General features: G+C 38.8%; 1 protein-coding gene across 2 annotated transcripts in view; it reads right to left on the reverse strand.

Annotated features, from left to right (window-relative positions):
- Positions 1-948: 948 nt before the first annotated feature.
- The window catches only part of synj2bp (synaptojanin 2 binding protein), a 37,703-nt gene continuing 22,705 nt past the window's right edge, over positions 949-15,946 (reverse strand). The window contains exon 4 of one of the 2 annotated variants that reach the window (XM_073040242.1): positions 949-7,845. In XM_073040242.1, coding sequence (XP_072896343.1) covers positions 7,747-7,845 — 99 coding nt within the window. In that variant the 3' untranslated portion in view covers positions 949-7,746. Of the gene's footprint in view, positions 7,846-9,122; positions 15,439-15,946 lie in introns of those variants that run through there. The other variant, XM_073040241.1, reaches the window with a different exon arrangement.

Consider the following 15,946-nt stretch of genomic DNA (forward strand, 5'->3'; position numbering starts at 1 on the left):
GGAGTTTGAGAAGGTCCAGCATTTCAACAAATACTTTTAACAAATTTCTACAGATGCAGAAGAGAGCATTCTGCGTGGTTGCATCACTGCTTGGTACGAAGGCGCCAATATGCTGGTTCAAAAGAGGCTGTATAGAGTTACAGACCAGCCAGGTCCATCACTGGAACAATTCTCCACATCAAGGGCATCTTCAAAACTTGGTACCATGAGAAGGCAACATCAACTAAAGACTCTTGCCATCCAGGACATGTCTTGTTCTCATTACTACAGCAGCCAGAAGACCCAAACGTAATGCTTCAGGCATTGCCTATGAACCCATGAACACTATCTCACTATTCCAGTTTTGCACTGTTTATATTTTTAATAACATACTAATATTTATGTCTTGCACTGTACTACTATCACAAATCAACAACAAATTTCACAACACGTACCAGTGATAATAAACCTGATTCTGATTCTCCAACTGTTTTGGAAGGCTGTTGTGAGAATCATGTGAAGGTGGTCTTGGAACCATGTTTTGTGTAGTCCACTTTTTTTAAAAAGGGTTTCTCCTCCTTTTAAAATCATCCATCCACCTTTCGGCATGCACCTTCCTTGGTGACACCATGACATAACTCTATTTGGGCTCCTAAGTACCTCAGGCTCTACAGGGGACATAAATTCTATTAATTTGTTGTCAATGCAACATTTTGCAGTATGTGAATCTTTTGCTTTTGCTGATTGTGTCAAACCTGTGATTTTTCTGAAACTCATTTCCAAGCCTTCGCTTTTATAAAGTTTGTGTAGTATCTTAATGGTTTCCTCCCAACTGCCTTGGAGTTGCTGATTATGCAGTACGTTCTCAAATAATAGAGCATTGTAACTTACATTTCTGATGTTTGACCTGTTTGTCAGCATTTTTCAAGCATATCCATGGTAATAACAAAAAAAGACAAGTTAGAGAGCTCTGTGTTCAAAGTCAAATTTATTGTCAGATGCACAAGCACACGTACTCACAGATGCAAAGAAAATCTTACTTGCAGCAGCATCGTTGGCATATACATCTACTGTAGATAAGCAGCATTCATAAGAAAAACAAAGTTTCCACAATCTTTACAAGAAAAACACAATTAGAAATAAAAAACCTCTCTATTTTAATGCAAAGTGATCAGTGATCATAGTGTTGTTATGCAGTAGTGATTAGGGCTTGAAGAAGAGCTGATGCAACCCTAATGGTTGAAGCAAAGTAGCTATTCTTGAATCTGGCGATGTGGGATTTAAGGTTTCTCTACCTCTTGCCCGACAGTAGCTCCACATCACGTAGAGACTACTGATAGTGGGGAGGGACATGGTTGTGATGTATTGGGCAGAGTCCATTACTCTGCAGCTTCTTGCATCCCTGCATGCTCAGATTGCCATACCAGACAATGACAATTACCGGTAGTCAGGATACTTTCGACAGTAAATCTAGAACAGTTTGTTAAGAGTGTTTGGTGACATGTTGAAACTCCTTAACTTCTAAGATGCTGAACTGCTCTTCTTGTGATTGCATCAATATGCTGGGCCCAGCACATATCATTTGATACACTAAAGCCCAGGAATTTAAAACTGCTGACTTACTCTACTGCTGCTCCTTTGATATACACTGGTGCATGTTGACTCACTTGAAGTGGATGTGACTGAACTTCTCCCTTTCAGTCCCTCTGCATGTACCCATGTTAAGTTCTTCACTGAATATTATAAACTTCCTAGGAAGATAAACACAAGAGTTTCTGCAGATGCTGGAAATATTAAGTGAGACAAACATCGCTGGGACTTCTCACGACTTTGTTTCTCACATGCCCATCAATGCCTGCTGGTTTGCCTCCTCCTTCCCTTTCTTCCATAATCCACTGTCTTCTCCATTGGATTTTTTCTTCAGCCCTTTACATTTTACACCAATCCCCTCCCAGCTTCTTGCGTCATCCAACCTCCTCCCAATCATCCACCTTCCCCCTCACTAGGTCCTATCACATACCAGCTGTACTCATTCCCCTTCTTTTGCAGTTCTTATGGAAGGTCTCAGCCCAAACTACCCACTGTTATCCTCTCTGAAGAGGCTGCTTGACTTGCTGAGTTTCTCTAGCATTTTGTGTGTGTTTCTTAGGAAGAAGTCTCTTCATGCACTTTGATCACCATTCTGTATCCTACTAAATCATTTTTTGTCAGCTTCTCATGATTTTATTTTGCTCCTCTTAAGTATTGTAAGATAGTCACATACTCATAATAGCATGATGTGTATCACAAGTCTTCTTTTGACTTTAACTGAAACTTTTTTTAAAAAAAAAGCTTCTCAGAGTCTTTTAGTCAAATTAATTGTAGAGTCTCAAAAGCCTTGGGCGAATGACAATTCAACTCAATGTCAATGCTTTCAGAAGCTCTTGTTTTTTTTTGTAATCAGGACTGTTCTGCCTGCTTTTAGTGGAAACAGGATGGCTATTGCCTTTATCCATAGAGAAAAGAGGCTATGGAGATGGATCTCATTGTTTATTAGGTCAAGGTTTCCCTTCTTGATTCTGTCTGGTCATTAGGTACTTTCAGAATATTACCTTCAGATCTTTAATTTTCCATTTCAATCAGTGTCACTAATTTATTGCTCTCTGCCTAGGACATCTTACTTCTGTCTGTATTGATATTACATGCTGAGTTTTGTTTGAAAACAGACTCTGATTCATTTCTGTGGGGAAGAGGCCTTTGCCTGCCCTGCAGGCTGAGTGCCGTCTCCTGTGAAGCTTTTACAGATTGCACAGCTGCAGGGCTGTTATTTGTCAGGCCTAACCCATCAGATGGGTGGTACAAATGGGTATCCACCTTTTTCTCTTTGCAGGTGCACTGAACTCCTCCATTCTTCCCAATTACATGTTAGTTTAACAAAGTTACACAAAAGCCATCTTCCCCAAGGGACCTCAGGGCAATATGACTCTCGGAAGAATGTGGCAAACAAAACACCTGAGAGTTAATATGTCTATAAATGCAGTTGCTTTACTTCAGCTATTTGCATTAAAAAGGTTTACTAAGCTTATGAAAGCAACATGAAAGTCAACTTGACAAACCCTTCTCATAATTAATTCTTTTTGTATATACAAAGAGTGATATCTCACTGAAGACTTTTTAAAAATGACTAGCAAAGCATTAAATAAAATTCAATTTACAGATCAGCAAATACAGACATCTAAAGTGACTGGACACTTTTTGCTCCTCCAAGTACTTCTGGAAATTTGGTACCTTATGCCCATTGATACATTTAAAGTAACAAGAGGCCTCTCAATCCTATTCTAAGATCCTATTCCATTTTATACGATTATCAAACTGATAACCTCAAACTCTGCATGCCTTTTACCCTGGTAACTTTTCAACTCCTGCCTTTAAAAATAATGTAGTTTTTGCTTCTATCACTCTTGGAGCAAGAGCTACTAAAACTCTTATCCTTCCGAGATTAGTTTTTTTCAGACAAAGATCAAAGGTACTATTCCACACAGTCCTCCAAAAGTGGTCTCACTAATGCCCTACTTTGCTGAAGCATAACGTCACCACTTTTGCATTAATTCCTATCATTTTGGGAGCTTTCCCAATTATTTGTTGTATGTGCATTATCAGCATGATATGACTCAGGCACCAGGGCATCCAGATTCCTCCATAATCTCTGACCTTGTAGATATTTTTCAAACATTTCCCTATCAAAATGGTCAATTTCACATTTTCCAACTCAGTTTTTCACATCCCCTTGTCTCCTTTCCACTCTCTTGACAACTTACCTTCCTGTTTAGTTTAGTGCCACTAGCAAATTTAGCAACAGCTACATAGAAACATAGAAAACCTACGGCACAATACAGGCCCTTTGGCCCACAAAGTTGTGCCTAACACGTCCCTACCTTAGAAATTACTAGGCTTACCAAGAGCCCTCTATTTTACTAAGCTCTATGTACCTATCTAGAAGCCTCTTAAAAGACCCTATCATATCCACTTCCACCACCGTTGCCAGCAGCCCATTCCGCACACTCATCACTCTGAGTAAAAACTTACCCACGACATCTCCTCTGTACTTACTCCCCAGCACCTTAAACCTGTGTCCTCTCGTGGCAACCATTTCAGCACTGGGAAAAAGCCTCTGACTATCCACACGATCAATGCCTCTCATTATCTTATACACCCCTATCAGGTCACCTCTCATCCTCTGTCACTCCAAGGAGAAAAGGCTGAGTTTTCTCAACCTATTCTCATGAGGCATGCTCCCAATACAGGCAACATCCTTGTAAATCTCCTCTGCACCCATCCTACGGCTTCCACATCCTTCCTGTAGTGAGGCGACCAGAACTGAGCACAGTACTCCAAGTGGGGTCTGACCAGGGTCCTATATAGCTGCAGCATTACCTCTCGGCTCCTAAATTCAATTCCATGATTGATGAAGGCCAATACACCATACGCCTTCTTAACCAGAGTCAAACTGCACAGCTGCTTTGAGCGTCCTATGGACTTGGAGCCCAAGATCTCTCTGATCCTCCACACTGCCAAGAGTCTTACCATTAATACTATATTCTGCCATCATATTTGACCTACCAAAATGAACCACTTCACACTTATCTGGGTTGAACTCTGTCTGCCACTTCTCAGCCCAGTTTTGCATCCTATCAATGTCACGCTGTAACCTCTGAAAGCCCTCCACACTATCCACAACACCTCCAACCTTTGTGTCAACAGCAAACTTACTAACCCATCCCTCCACTTCCTCATCCAGGTCATTTATAAAAATCACGAAGAGTAAGGGTCCCAGAACAGATCCCTGCGGCACTCCACTGGTGACTGACCTCCATGCAGAATTTGACCCGTCTACAATCACTCTTTGCCTTCTGTAGGCAAGCCAGTTCTGCAGCCACAAAGCACAATGTCCCCTTGGATCCCATGCCTCCTTACCTTCTCAATAAGCCTTGCATGGGGTACCTTATTAAATGCCTTGCTGAAATCCATATACACTACATCTACTGCTCGAGCATCCTCAAAAATTTCAATCAGGCTCGTAAGGCACAACCTGCCCTTGACAAAACCATGTTGACTACTCCTAATCATATTATACCTCTCCAAATGTTCATAAATCCTGCCTCAGGATCTTCTCCATCAACTTACCAACCACTGAGGTAAGAATCACTGGTCTATAATTTCCTAGGCTATCTCTACTCCCGTTCTTGAAAAAAGGAACAACATCCGCAAACCTCCAATCCTCCGGAACCTCTCCCGTCCCCATTGATGATGCAAAGATCATCGCCAGAGGCTCAGCAATCTCCTCCCTAGTGTCCCACAGTAGCCTGGGGTACATTTCATCCAGTCCCAGTGACTTATCCAACTTGATACTTTCCAAAAGCTCCAGCACATCCTCTTTCTTAATATCTACATGCTCAAGCTTTTCAGTCTGCTGCAAGTTATCACTACAATCACTAAGATCCTTTTCCATAGTGAATAATGAAGTATTCATTTAGTACCTCTGCTGTTTCATCCAGGTTCCATACACACTTCCCACTGTCACACTTGATAGGTCCTATTCTTTCATGTCTTAGCCTCTTGCTCTTCACATACTTTTAGAATGCCCTGGGGTTTTCCATAATCCTGCCCGCCAAGGCCTTCTCATGGCCCCTTCTAGTTCTCCTAATTTCCTTCTTAAGCTCCTTCCTAGTAGCTTTATAACCTTCTCGATCTAGCGCTCTGAACCAGTTGTAAACTTTTCTTTTCTTGACTAATTACGGCCTTTGTACACGACCATTCCTGTACCCTACCATAACTTCCCTGTCTCACTGGAACGTACCTATACAGAACTCTACACAAATATCCCCTGAATTACTTGCCACATTTCTTCCGTACTTTTCCTTGAGAACAGCTGTTTCCAATTTAAGCCTCCACTTTCCTGCCTGATAGCCTCATAATTCCCCTTACTCCAATTAAATGCTTTTCTAACTTGTCTGTTCCTATCTTTCTCCAATGCTATTATAAAGGAGATAGAATTATGATCACCATCTCCAAAATGCTCTCCCACTAATATCTGACACCTGACCAGGTTCATTTCCCAATACCAAATCAAGTACAGCCTCTCCTCTTGTAGGCTTATCTACATACTGTGTCAAGAAACCTTCCTGATCACACCTAACAAACTCCACATCATCTAAACCCCTCACTCTAGTGAGATGCCAATCAATATTTGGAAAATTAAAATCTACAATCACAACAACTCTGTTATTATTACACCTTTCCAGGATCCGTTTCCGTCTGCTCCTTGATATCCCTGTTACTATTGGGCGGCCTATAAAAAACACCCAGTAAAGTTATTGACCCCTTCCTGTTCCTAACCTCCACCCACAGAGACTCCATAGACAATCCCTCCATGGCATCCACCTTTTCTACAGCTGTGACACTATCTCTGATCAACAGTGACACGCCCCCACCTCTTTTGCCTCTGTCCTTTCTGAAACATCTAAAACCCGGCACTTGAAGTAACCGATCCTGTCCCTGAGCCATCAAAGGCTCTGTATTGGCCACATCATATCTCCAAGCTCTAAGGTCATCCACTTTGTTCACAACACTCCTTGCATTAAAATAGACACATCTCAAACCTTTGGTCTGAGCGCGAACCTTCACCATCACCTGTCTATCCTCCCTCTCACACTGTCTACAAGCTTTCTCCATTTGTGAGCTAACTTTCTCTTCCCCAGACTCTTCATTTCGGTTCTCACCCCCCAAAAATTCCAGTTTAAACTTTCCCCAGTAGCCTTAGCAAACCTCCCCCCTCCAGGGTATTGGTCCCCCTGGGATTCAAGTGCAACCTGTCCTTTTTGTACAGGTCACACTTGCCCCAAAAGAGGTCCCAATGATCCAGAAATCTAAATCTCTGCCCCCGTTCCAATCCCTCAGCCACGCATTTATCCTCCACCTCATTCTATGCCTATTCTCACTGTCGCGTGGCGCAGGCAGCAATCCCGAGATTACTACCTTTGTGGTCCTGCTTCTCAACTTCCTTCTTAACTCCCTGTAGTCTTTTTTCATGACCTCTTCCCTTTTCCTACCTATTTCATTGGCACCAATATGTACCACGACCTCTGGCTGTTTTCCCTCCCACTGCAGGATATCTTGGAAGCATCCCAGACCCTGGCACCTAGGAGACAAACTACCATCCGAGTTTCTTTCCTGCATCCACAGAATCGCCTGTTTGACCCCCAACTATAGAGTCCCCTATCACTACTGCCTTCCTCTTCCCTTCTCTACCCTTCTGAACCACAGGGCCAGACTCTGTAAAACCTAAAAATTACAAATGGCTTTTTTCATTTTTTCCTCAGCATTTCTTTGAAGGAAATTTGACTTTTCCACTTGATGATGGCTTTATTGTCAATCATCAGTGTCTCTCTGCCAGAGGTACATCAAAAAATAGATGGCGGACACTTGCAGATATTTTTCTTGTGAACTCACTTTAATGATGAGTTAGTGGTGGTAACACTAATTTGTTGATATAAAGGTAAGCAGATTACGGCAAAACAGTTATGCTGGAGTAATAAAAGATTGCAAACGCTGCAATCTACAACAAAAACAAAACCCTAAAAGAACTTGGTGAGTGAAGCAGCAGCTGTGGAGACAAAAGGTCAACATTTCAGGTTGAGACTCTTCATTACGACAGAGTATATAGGAAAGATTGCTAGTATATAGCTGTATGTAAAGGGGTGGGATTTAGGCATGTCCACCTGTTTGAACTCATTTACAACTGAACATCATTGCTCTTTGAAGATCCAGTGCTGCAAGACGAGTTTCTATAGCTTCCCAGCACTTACAATTGAAAAATTTATCCACAGACTGCAAAAAAAGCAGAAGAAACAAAGCAGGAAGAATAAGTACTAGATAACTTACATTTAAGCTACAAGCAATTACACTTTAGCGTTTTCTACTATAAATGAGTTATTTTAATTAAATATAATTTTGAAGGTGTGATTAAGCTCCTTCATAACTGGTAAGCCTGGGACATGGGCTAGCTAGTGTTACAGCATTACCGGGGGTGAGTCCTGTTATTTATGACCAGAAGGCTGAGTTGTGCAGGATGTGCTGTTCTCTGCCAATTAGAATGCAGCTGGCTTTGGTAAGGAAGCTCACAGGAGGGGATCTACTTAGTGTAAAAACAAGATTAACCAACAGGTGACACTTCAGCACATGCTGCATATTAGCCTTACTATGATTTGGGCCATTATCCTGATGAAATTGATACAGCTAATTTTATCTTAATCTACTTCCATTATTGAGGAAACAAATAATCAAGTAACTGCATGACCAAGCTTCAGATGAATTAATTGCAAAGAAATGTGCTACAGTACTTGGCATCGAGTCATGAGAAATCCATTATTCGATTTAGAATGATTTCTGAACGGACACAATTGACCAAAAGTCTTGCCTTGGGTAACTTTATCCCAGCCAACAGTACTTATGCACATCACGGAATCAATATATCCAAACACTGATTTGTTTTTTTATGCTCTTTCCTTACATTTAATTTAATTGCTTTAGTTTTATGCAGAGCCAGGTAAATAATAATGACAAGCAAGCTGCTCTTCACACATTTAATTACAGAACTTTTGGGCAAAACTGTATAGATTGTACGAATTCTCCAAGAATGTGAACAGAATAGTGGCATAGTTCACTTGCTTGGCAGGGCACAAGTTAATAAATCTAAGTGTCTTAAATAAAATGCAAATATTTAGCAAGAAATTTTATGCATCTTTTTCTTTCAGGCATCAATTTGACAAAAATGTGCATAAATAACTTCATTTTATTTTGCATCAATCAAAATTTGCAAGATTTTACTTGTTCAAATGCCTTGACTACAGTGGTAATAATGTATATGAGACTTTCATAGGATGCTCGTTAATATTACTGTAGTCATAAAAATGTTATCTTTGAATCATTATGCAATTTTCACAGTTAATTAGCAGCACTTCAGTCCCACACATACTACGTACATAAAAAAAACACAAAATTTATGATCAAAAAAGCCATCTGATTATGAATCAAGGCAACACATCAATAAAAAGGATGTGGTTTCATCAGCATTGATTGCCTACATAAATTAAAACAGTCAGCTCTGGCAGCTTTATTTTCATTTTAATAGAAAAAGTGAAGATATACTGAAATAGATATAAAACCTCATTTAAAAATAAAGAAACTCTTCCCTAATAAAGGCAGAAATTTCATCATCCCCACAGTACTAGTATAAGAATGAATTGCATTAACACAGTTGGTCAATATAGGCAGCAATATCACGGCATTATTTTTGAAAAGAAGTGAATATGATTTTAATAATATCTCAATTCTACTGAGTTTGTAGTCTATGAGAAATATTAAAATAGAAAAACTCTTCTGTTCAAAATTGTACATGGAAAGTATCAGTTTGAAATATTTTTCCAGTTCATGTGGCAACATTTATTAAGTCATAAAAGCTACAACCTTTTTGTTCAATTTAAATACCTCTGAAATATCTCAGATCCACAAAAAAATGTTCTTATAAGTTTAACAGTTGCAAAGCAAGGTAGACTGTTTTTGTTTTTAAACATTGACATGCTACAAAGATCAAAGAATATCACCAGCACAAACAATGATGGTGTTAGCACATGAAGATGGGTATATCTACAGCATATTACACTGTTTATTGTCTCATGTTTACTTCAGCATGGAAACTTTGATAACACTTTATATAAGGGCAAATACAGGGATATCCCCATCTACAACAGTCACCACTGTTAGTGTTACACAACAAAAGATAATGTTTTGGAACAAGAATCAGAAACCTGATCAAGGTAGAAAATAAGATGTTCTGATTCAAAATTCAAAATTTTAGAGAAAATTGTGTTCAGTTTGTGTTTCCTCGGGCAGGTTGTCATTTTCAAATATCTATAATTAGAATCTGTGATTGTCTTCTATGGAAAAGATCCTGCTTGAGAAAAGTGTGTAAACAACACATGACTGTGAAAAGCAGATATTTGGAAAAGTTTATGCAAACTCCCTGCTGCTATTAAAACAGCTCAAATAATTCAATTAGAAATTAAATATAATAAATAAAACTCTTTGCTGTTCAAACCACATGGATCAAAGAGCCAGACATGGCAAAGGGTCAAAATTTTTTATGCCATAGCTCAAAAAGCACAATGTAGATTCTGTTGGTCAACTATGTACAATCGCAGGTATCCCCTTGTGGGGGGGATTTATTCTAATTTGAGTGTCATATGAAGATAATGTTATAAATCATATCACCAGTTAAATAGTTGGTATAATATTTGAATACATTTTTTTAAACACAATTAAAATGATTTTAAGCTAGAGTGCATTTTCCAGCATATTTTCATTAAGTATCTTAAATTTAATGGCAGTAATAGACAAAGGCCAAAGCAGAACAAGATAGCCTCCTGTCTACCAATTTAGTGAAAAAAAATTGTAAAAGTGGCACATAGTAGCTTCAGTGGATTGGTCCATACACATTTAAATAGCGATGGAAAATTCAAAGCATCTTTTATGCCTTCTATTCCCCAAAGAGTAATAATCTCCCTTCAGGGTGATAAAACAAAGAGCAGAAATTGCACAGCACATCTGGAAACACTTATGCACTGACCTGAAATGTTTGTCAGTTACTTCAGAAATTGTGTTAGCTGAGATTTTCAGATACTATTTTAAGTATGATTAGTGTACATTGCTAACAGTTAAGAGAATTATGAAAATCTAAATTTTAAAAGGGAATAGGCAGTCCCAAAGTAGACGCATTTTGGACTGAATTCCTTGAAAAGGGATTACAATATTGTTTAGGTTTCATTAAATTACAAAATTAATTTGTAAAACTTAACAGGATACTGTCCAAAGAATATCTTAGGCTTGTTTCCCTTGTAACAAAGACAGCAATTAAGGCCATGAATTTAATTCATCATTTCAGCATTGCTCATTGACAAAGCATCTGAGGAAAGACTAAAGCAAACTTGTCAATTGCCTATTGCCAACTTTGACAAATAGCACCTTGAAAAGAAGTTCGACTACAGTTCTCAAATAAAAACTTAAATATAAAACTAATTATTTACAATTGTTCTGCAATCAGAATTTGCTCAAATTTATCTGGAATAATCACAAAACCAATGTGTGATATTAATGTGTAAAAGCTGATTTCTAGGGACTTGCCCAACATTGTCTTTTAGTAAAACTGATCAAAATAATGCAGATATAGTCTTCCCGGATATTGACAAACACGAGAAAGTTTGCAGATGATAGAAATAAAAGGAACACAGACAAAATTCTGGAACAACTCAGCAGGTCAGGCAGCATCTATGGCAAAGAATAGATGGTCGACATTTTGGGCCAAGACCCTTTTTTAAGATATATTCCCAGATATTGATTTACCAACTACTTGTGGAAATCATTCTGAAACCAGAGGTGCAACATTGTCACCTTTCATTAAGATATCCAGATAAAGTTATAAAGCCAGCATTAGATTTCTTGTCATATTCTATTAATACAATTCTATGATCTTTTAAAAACAATTATAGCATTTAAAACATCTGTATCCTGTTCCCTTAAATGTAAGCATTACACTGAATTCTTGAAAAAACTTCCATAAGCAAATTATATCAGCTGATCAGTATTCAACAACCAACACGTCAGCTGATCACTTTTTAAAAAATTACATAATTTAAGCAAATCAGTTGTAATAAGGCTTATGAAGATGAAAGTGCTTAAATAACAATGCAAATGTTTTATATTTAAGATAATTCAGTTTTTAAAAAGCATCAAAATGCATTAATTCATAAATTATCCTGGTTAACATACTGGAACCTTGTGTGAAAGAAGCTTTATCACATTTTAATCCATATGATCTTAGGATTTTAAAATACAGTTGCAAGAAAAAGTTTGCGAACCCTTTGCAATTACCTGGTTGGCTTCATAAAATGTGGTCTGATCTTCATCCAAGTCACAATAATAGACAAACACAATCTGCCCAAACTAACAACACACAATTGTATTTTTCATGTCTTTATTGAATACGTTGTTTAATCATTCACAATCCAGGCTGGAAAATGTATGTGAACCATTGTATTTAATAACTGGTAGAATTTCCTTTAGCAGCAATAACCTCCACCAAACATTTCTTGTAGCTTCTGATCAGATTTGTACAATGGCAAGGTGGAATTTTACACCATTCCTCCATACAAAGCTGTTTCAGATCATCAAAATTTCTGGGCAAACTTGCATGAACAGCCCTCTTCAGGTCATGCCACAGCATCTCAATTGGGTTAAAGTCTGGACTCAGCCATTCCAAATCACTTTTTTTCTTTTTTAAACCATCCTGTTGTTGATTAACTCTTGTGTTTCGTATCTTTGTCATGTTGCTTCATTCAACTTCTATTAAGCTTCAGGGGTTGGACCGCTACCCTGACATTCTCCTGTAAAATGTCTTGATACAATTTTGAATCATTTGTTCCCTCAATGATTGTAAGCTGTCCAGGTCTTGTGGCAGCAAAGCAGCCCCAAACTATAATGCGCCTTCCACCATGCTTCACAGTTGGCATGAGATTTCAGTGTCGGTGTGCAGTGCCCTTTTCTCTCCAAACATTGCAGTGTGCATTTCTGCCAAAAAAAATCAACTTTTGTCTCATCTGTCCACAGAACATTGTCCCAAAAGCATTGTGGAACATCCAAGTGGTCTTTTGCAAACTTGAGACATGCTGCAATGTATTTTTTTTGAGAGCAGTGGTTTCCTCCATGGTGTCCTTCAATGAACACCCATTTTGATCAGTATTTTTCTGATAGTGGACAGATGAACAAAGACTTTAGCAAGTTCTAGAGATTTCTGCAGGTCTTTTGCTGTTACTCTTGGGTTCTTTTTCACCTCCTTCAGCATTGCATGTTGTGCTCTTGGTGTGATCTTTGCAGGATGCCCAATCCTAGGGAAAAGTAGCAACAGTACTGAATTTCCTCCATTTGTAGCCAATTTCTCTAACTGGACTGCTGAACACTCAGGTCTTTACAAATGCTTTTGTAGCCTTTTCCAGCTTCATGCATCTCTTCAATTCTTCTTCAAAGGTCCTCTGAAAGTTGTTTTGATCAAGGTATGGTGTGCATCAACAGATCTTTCTTAAGAGCAAGCTTTGTCAGTAACCTGACCTTGTGGTGTTATTTTATAGGGCATGGCACCTCTACAACCCACACCTCCAATCTCATTTCATTGATCAGCACACCTGACCCCAAATAGCTTTTATAGAAACCAATATCCCAGAGGTTCACATACATTTTTGAACCTAAACTGTGATTGTTTAAATGGTGCACTCAGTATTGACAAGAAGTAGTACAATTGCTTGTGTGCTATTATTTAGGCAGATCATGTTTGTCTATTATTGTGACTCAGATGAAAATCAGACTGCATTTTATGAACAATTAATACAGAAAATCAGGTAATTACAAAGGGTTCACAAATTTTTTTCTTGCAACTGTACACTATTTACTAGATTTAGTGAAATGAGATTTTATCTTAATATATTCCTGCAGGTGACATAATGAACAATACATTTCTCAACTGCATGCATGCAATTTTAAAAAAGCTAATCTGTTCCTGGAGAATATCATCTGTCAAGAATATAGGTAATAAAACTGAATGTAATGAAGTAATTTTTCTCGGATATAGCACGTACATGTTGAATTTGATCAAATTAAGATATTTTTTGCATGTCTTTTAGCTTAAAATTTTTCCTTAAACATCACCCTTGCTTAATTTTTATCAAACCCATTTAAAAAAATTCAGTACACTTAGTCCTCATTATCTGAGGAGATGCCATCTGCAGATTCATATCACAAGTACACTGAAGCATACAATTAAATACTTCGTTTTGGTTAACAACCAACACAAGCTAAGGAAGTCCTGGGGGTAGTCCGCAAATGTCACCGCACATTCTGGTGCCAACAGAGCATGCCCATAGTGCTCAGCAGAACAACACAAGCAACAAAAACAACAGCAAAACAAGCCCCTTTCCTCCTACTCAACCACCCACCAAACACAGACAGTCCTCCAACCCCAGAACAAGTTGATCCAGGCCTACAGCAGACCCACAGATATCAGGCCTCAGACTTCCCCGGAGGACTCGTGGACCCAGGACATCAGCCATCAGGCCTCGATTTTCTGACTTCTGATTGACCTTTAGGTTTTGACCTTGAGTACCGACCCCTGGTCTTGCCATTGTTAGGATCCCGAACTCCAGACTCTATGATGGAACTCCAAATTCCAGGCCTCAAACCCCAAATTTGCCAACCCATGCAGCTAGGGAGTCATGAACCCTCATGGCTCCTGCCCCTTGACCTTAAAACCCTGTACCGACCAACACTGGGGGACTCCCTGACCTGGAAGTTTGCACAAGCGGGGTCAACAGCGGTCTTCGTCTATAGTGTTTGTCTGCCCAACATCCAGCCATGGATGTCATGTCCACATTGCTGGCCTTCAATGCAGAGAGGAGGCAGAGACTATGACCTGACCTCTAATGCCCCTACATCCCTGTCCCTAAACCCTAACCTGACCCCAAACTCCCCTCTCCGTCACTAAAAGCAACGCTACGGACCTAAAAAAACAACTAAGTCTGAGCCAAATGGAGACCGCAGCTTGGCACTGTTTGGACCAGAATATTCCAATTTTCTACATATTCACAAAGTTAACCCAGTTTCCATCTTAATTTTTTTTAGATATACTTATATTCATGTTCCTGTTAAGGAACCAAGTATTATCTGTATAAATAGTAATCAGTTTCGTGACAACTTGTGTTAAGTATGCCTTGCTGTGTACTTCCCTAATATAGAGCAGCCTTTGATTACGTAGCTGCACTTTGCTTTTTTCAAACCAATCACTGCTTGTTACCGAAATTACTTTATTAGCAAATAATTATTTCTTTTTTGGTATTTAGAAACTTTTGTGTGCATTAATACATGGCAATGTTTTTAAGAATATATTTGCATATATTTGGGGAGTGCTTTGTCTAATGGCATCCTTGAATTTTTTGTTATGAACAAGAAGTCCATACTCCTACCCCCTGTGAATAATGAGGACTTAGTGTATGTAATTTATAACATGCTTCATAATTTGCTATATTATTAAAAGATCATTGTAACTTATCTATGATTCTGGAATTCCATTACTGTCTCCATTCTCTAAGATTCACTGGTAGTTAATAAATTTCAAAGTCAATATTTGGCTAGGCATACAAATAAGCAGCAGTGAAGTGCGCATTGAAATTTTTGGCCTACTTTAAAAGAAAAGTAAAATTTGTATCTTCATAACCTACGGCGATATTTCACATATATACACATTGCCAACACTGTAATACCCAGTACTGCCATTACTACTGGTGATAAAGTTAACTTGCTGCTTTGATTATTCTTGATTACCTGAAAAAAGATAAAATGTATTAGTATACTCTCTGAAGATCCCTAAAACTGAAGGTCATCTTCAAAGGTCAATTTGAGCACCCTTAGCTTTAAGTCAATTACCATTTGAAAGCTAACATGCCAATTGACTTTCATATTACATACATATGACCCAGGAGGCTGCTGTTCGACTCACAGAAACTATGCCAACTCTCAAAGCACTTTCATCAGTCCCATTTCTATAGATACATCCCTATAGCCCATTCTTTCTCACACACTAATTAACAAGCCTCCTCCATCATACCCCAATTCTCCTGCATTTACAGTGATAAGTTACTTCCCAACATACATAGTGCACGCTAAACTGCTAGGAATTTGTTAGCAGGGAAGTGGAAGAGCTCTACTTTCCTTGGCTGTTAATAATTGCCCATCTTTCAGATGCAGGAGGAAACCAGAGTACCCAGTGGAAACCCACATGGTCAAAAGGAAAACATGTAAGCTCTGCACAGTATGAAGTCAAATACTGGGT

The sequence above is a fragment of the Hemitrygon akajei genome, chromosome 3 (genome assembly GCF_048418815.1).
Source record: "Hemitrygon akajei chromosome 3, sHemAka1.3, whole genome shotgun sequence".
Taxonomy (NCBI): Eukaryota; Metazoa; Chordata; class Chondrichthyes; order Myliobatiformes; family Dasyatidae; genus Hemitrygon; species Hemitrygon akajei.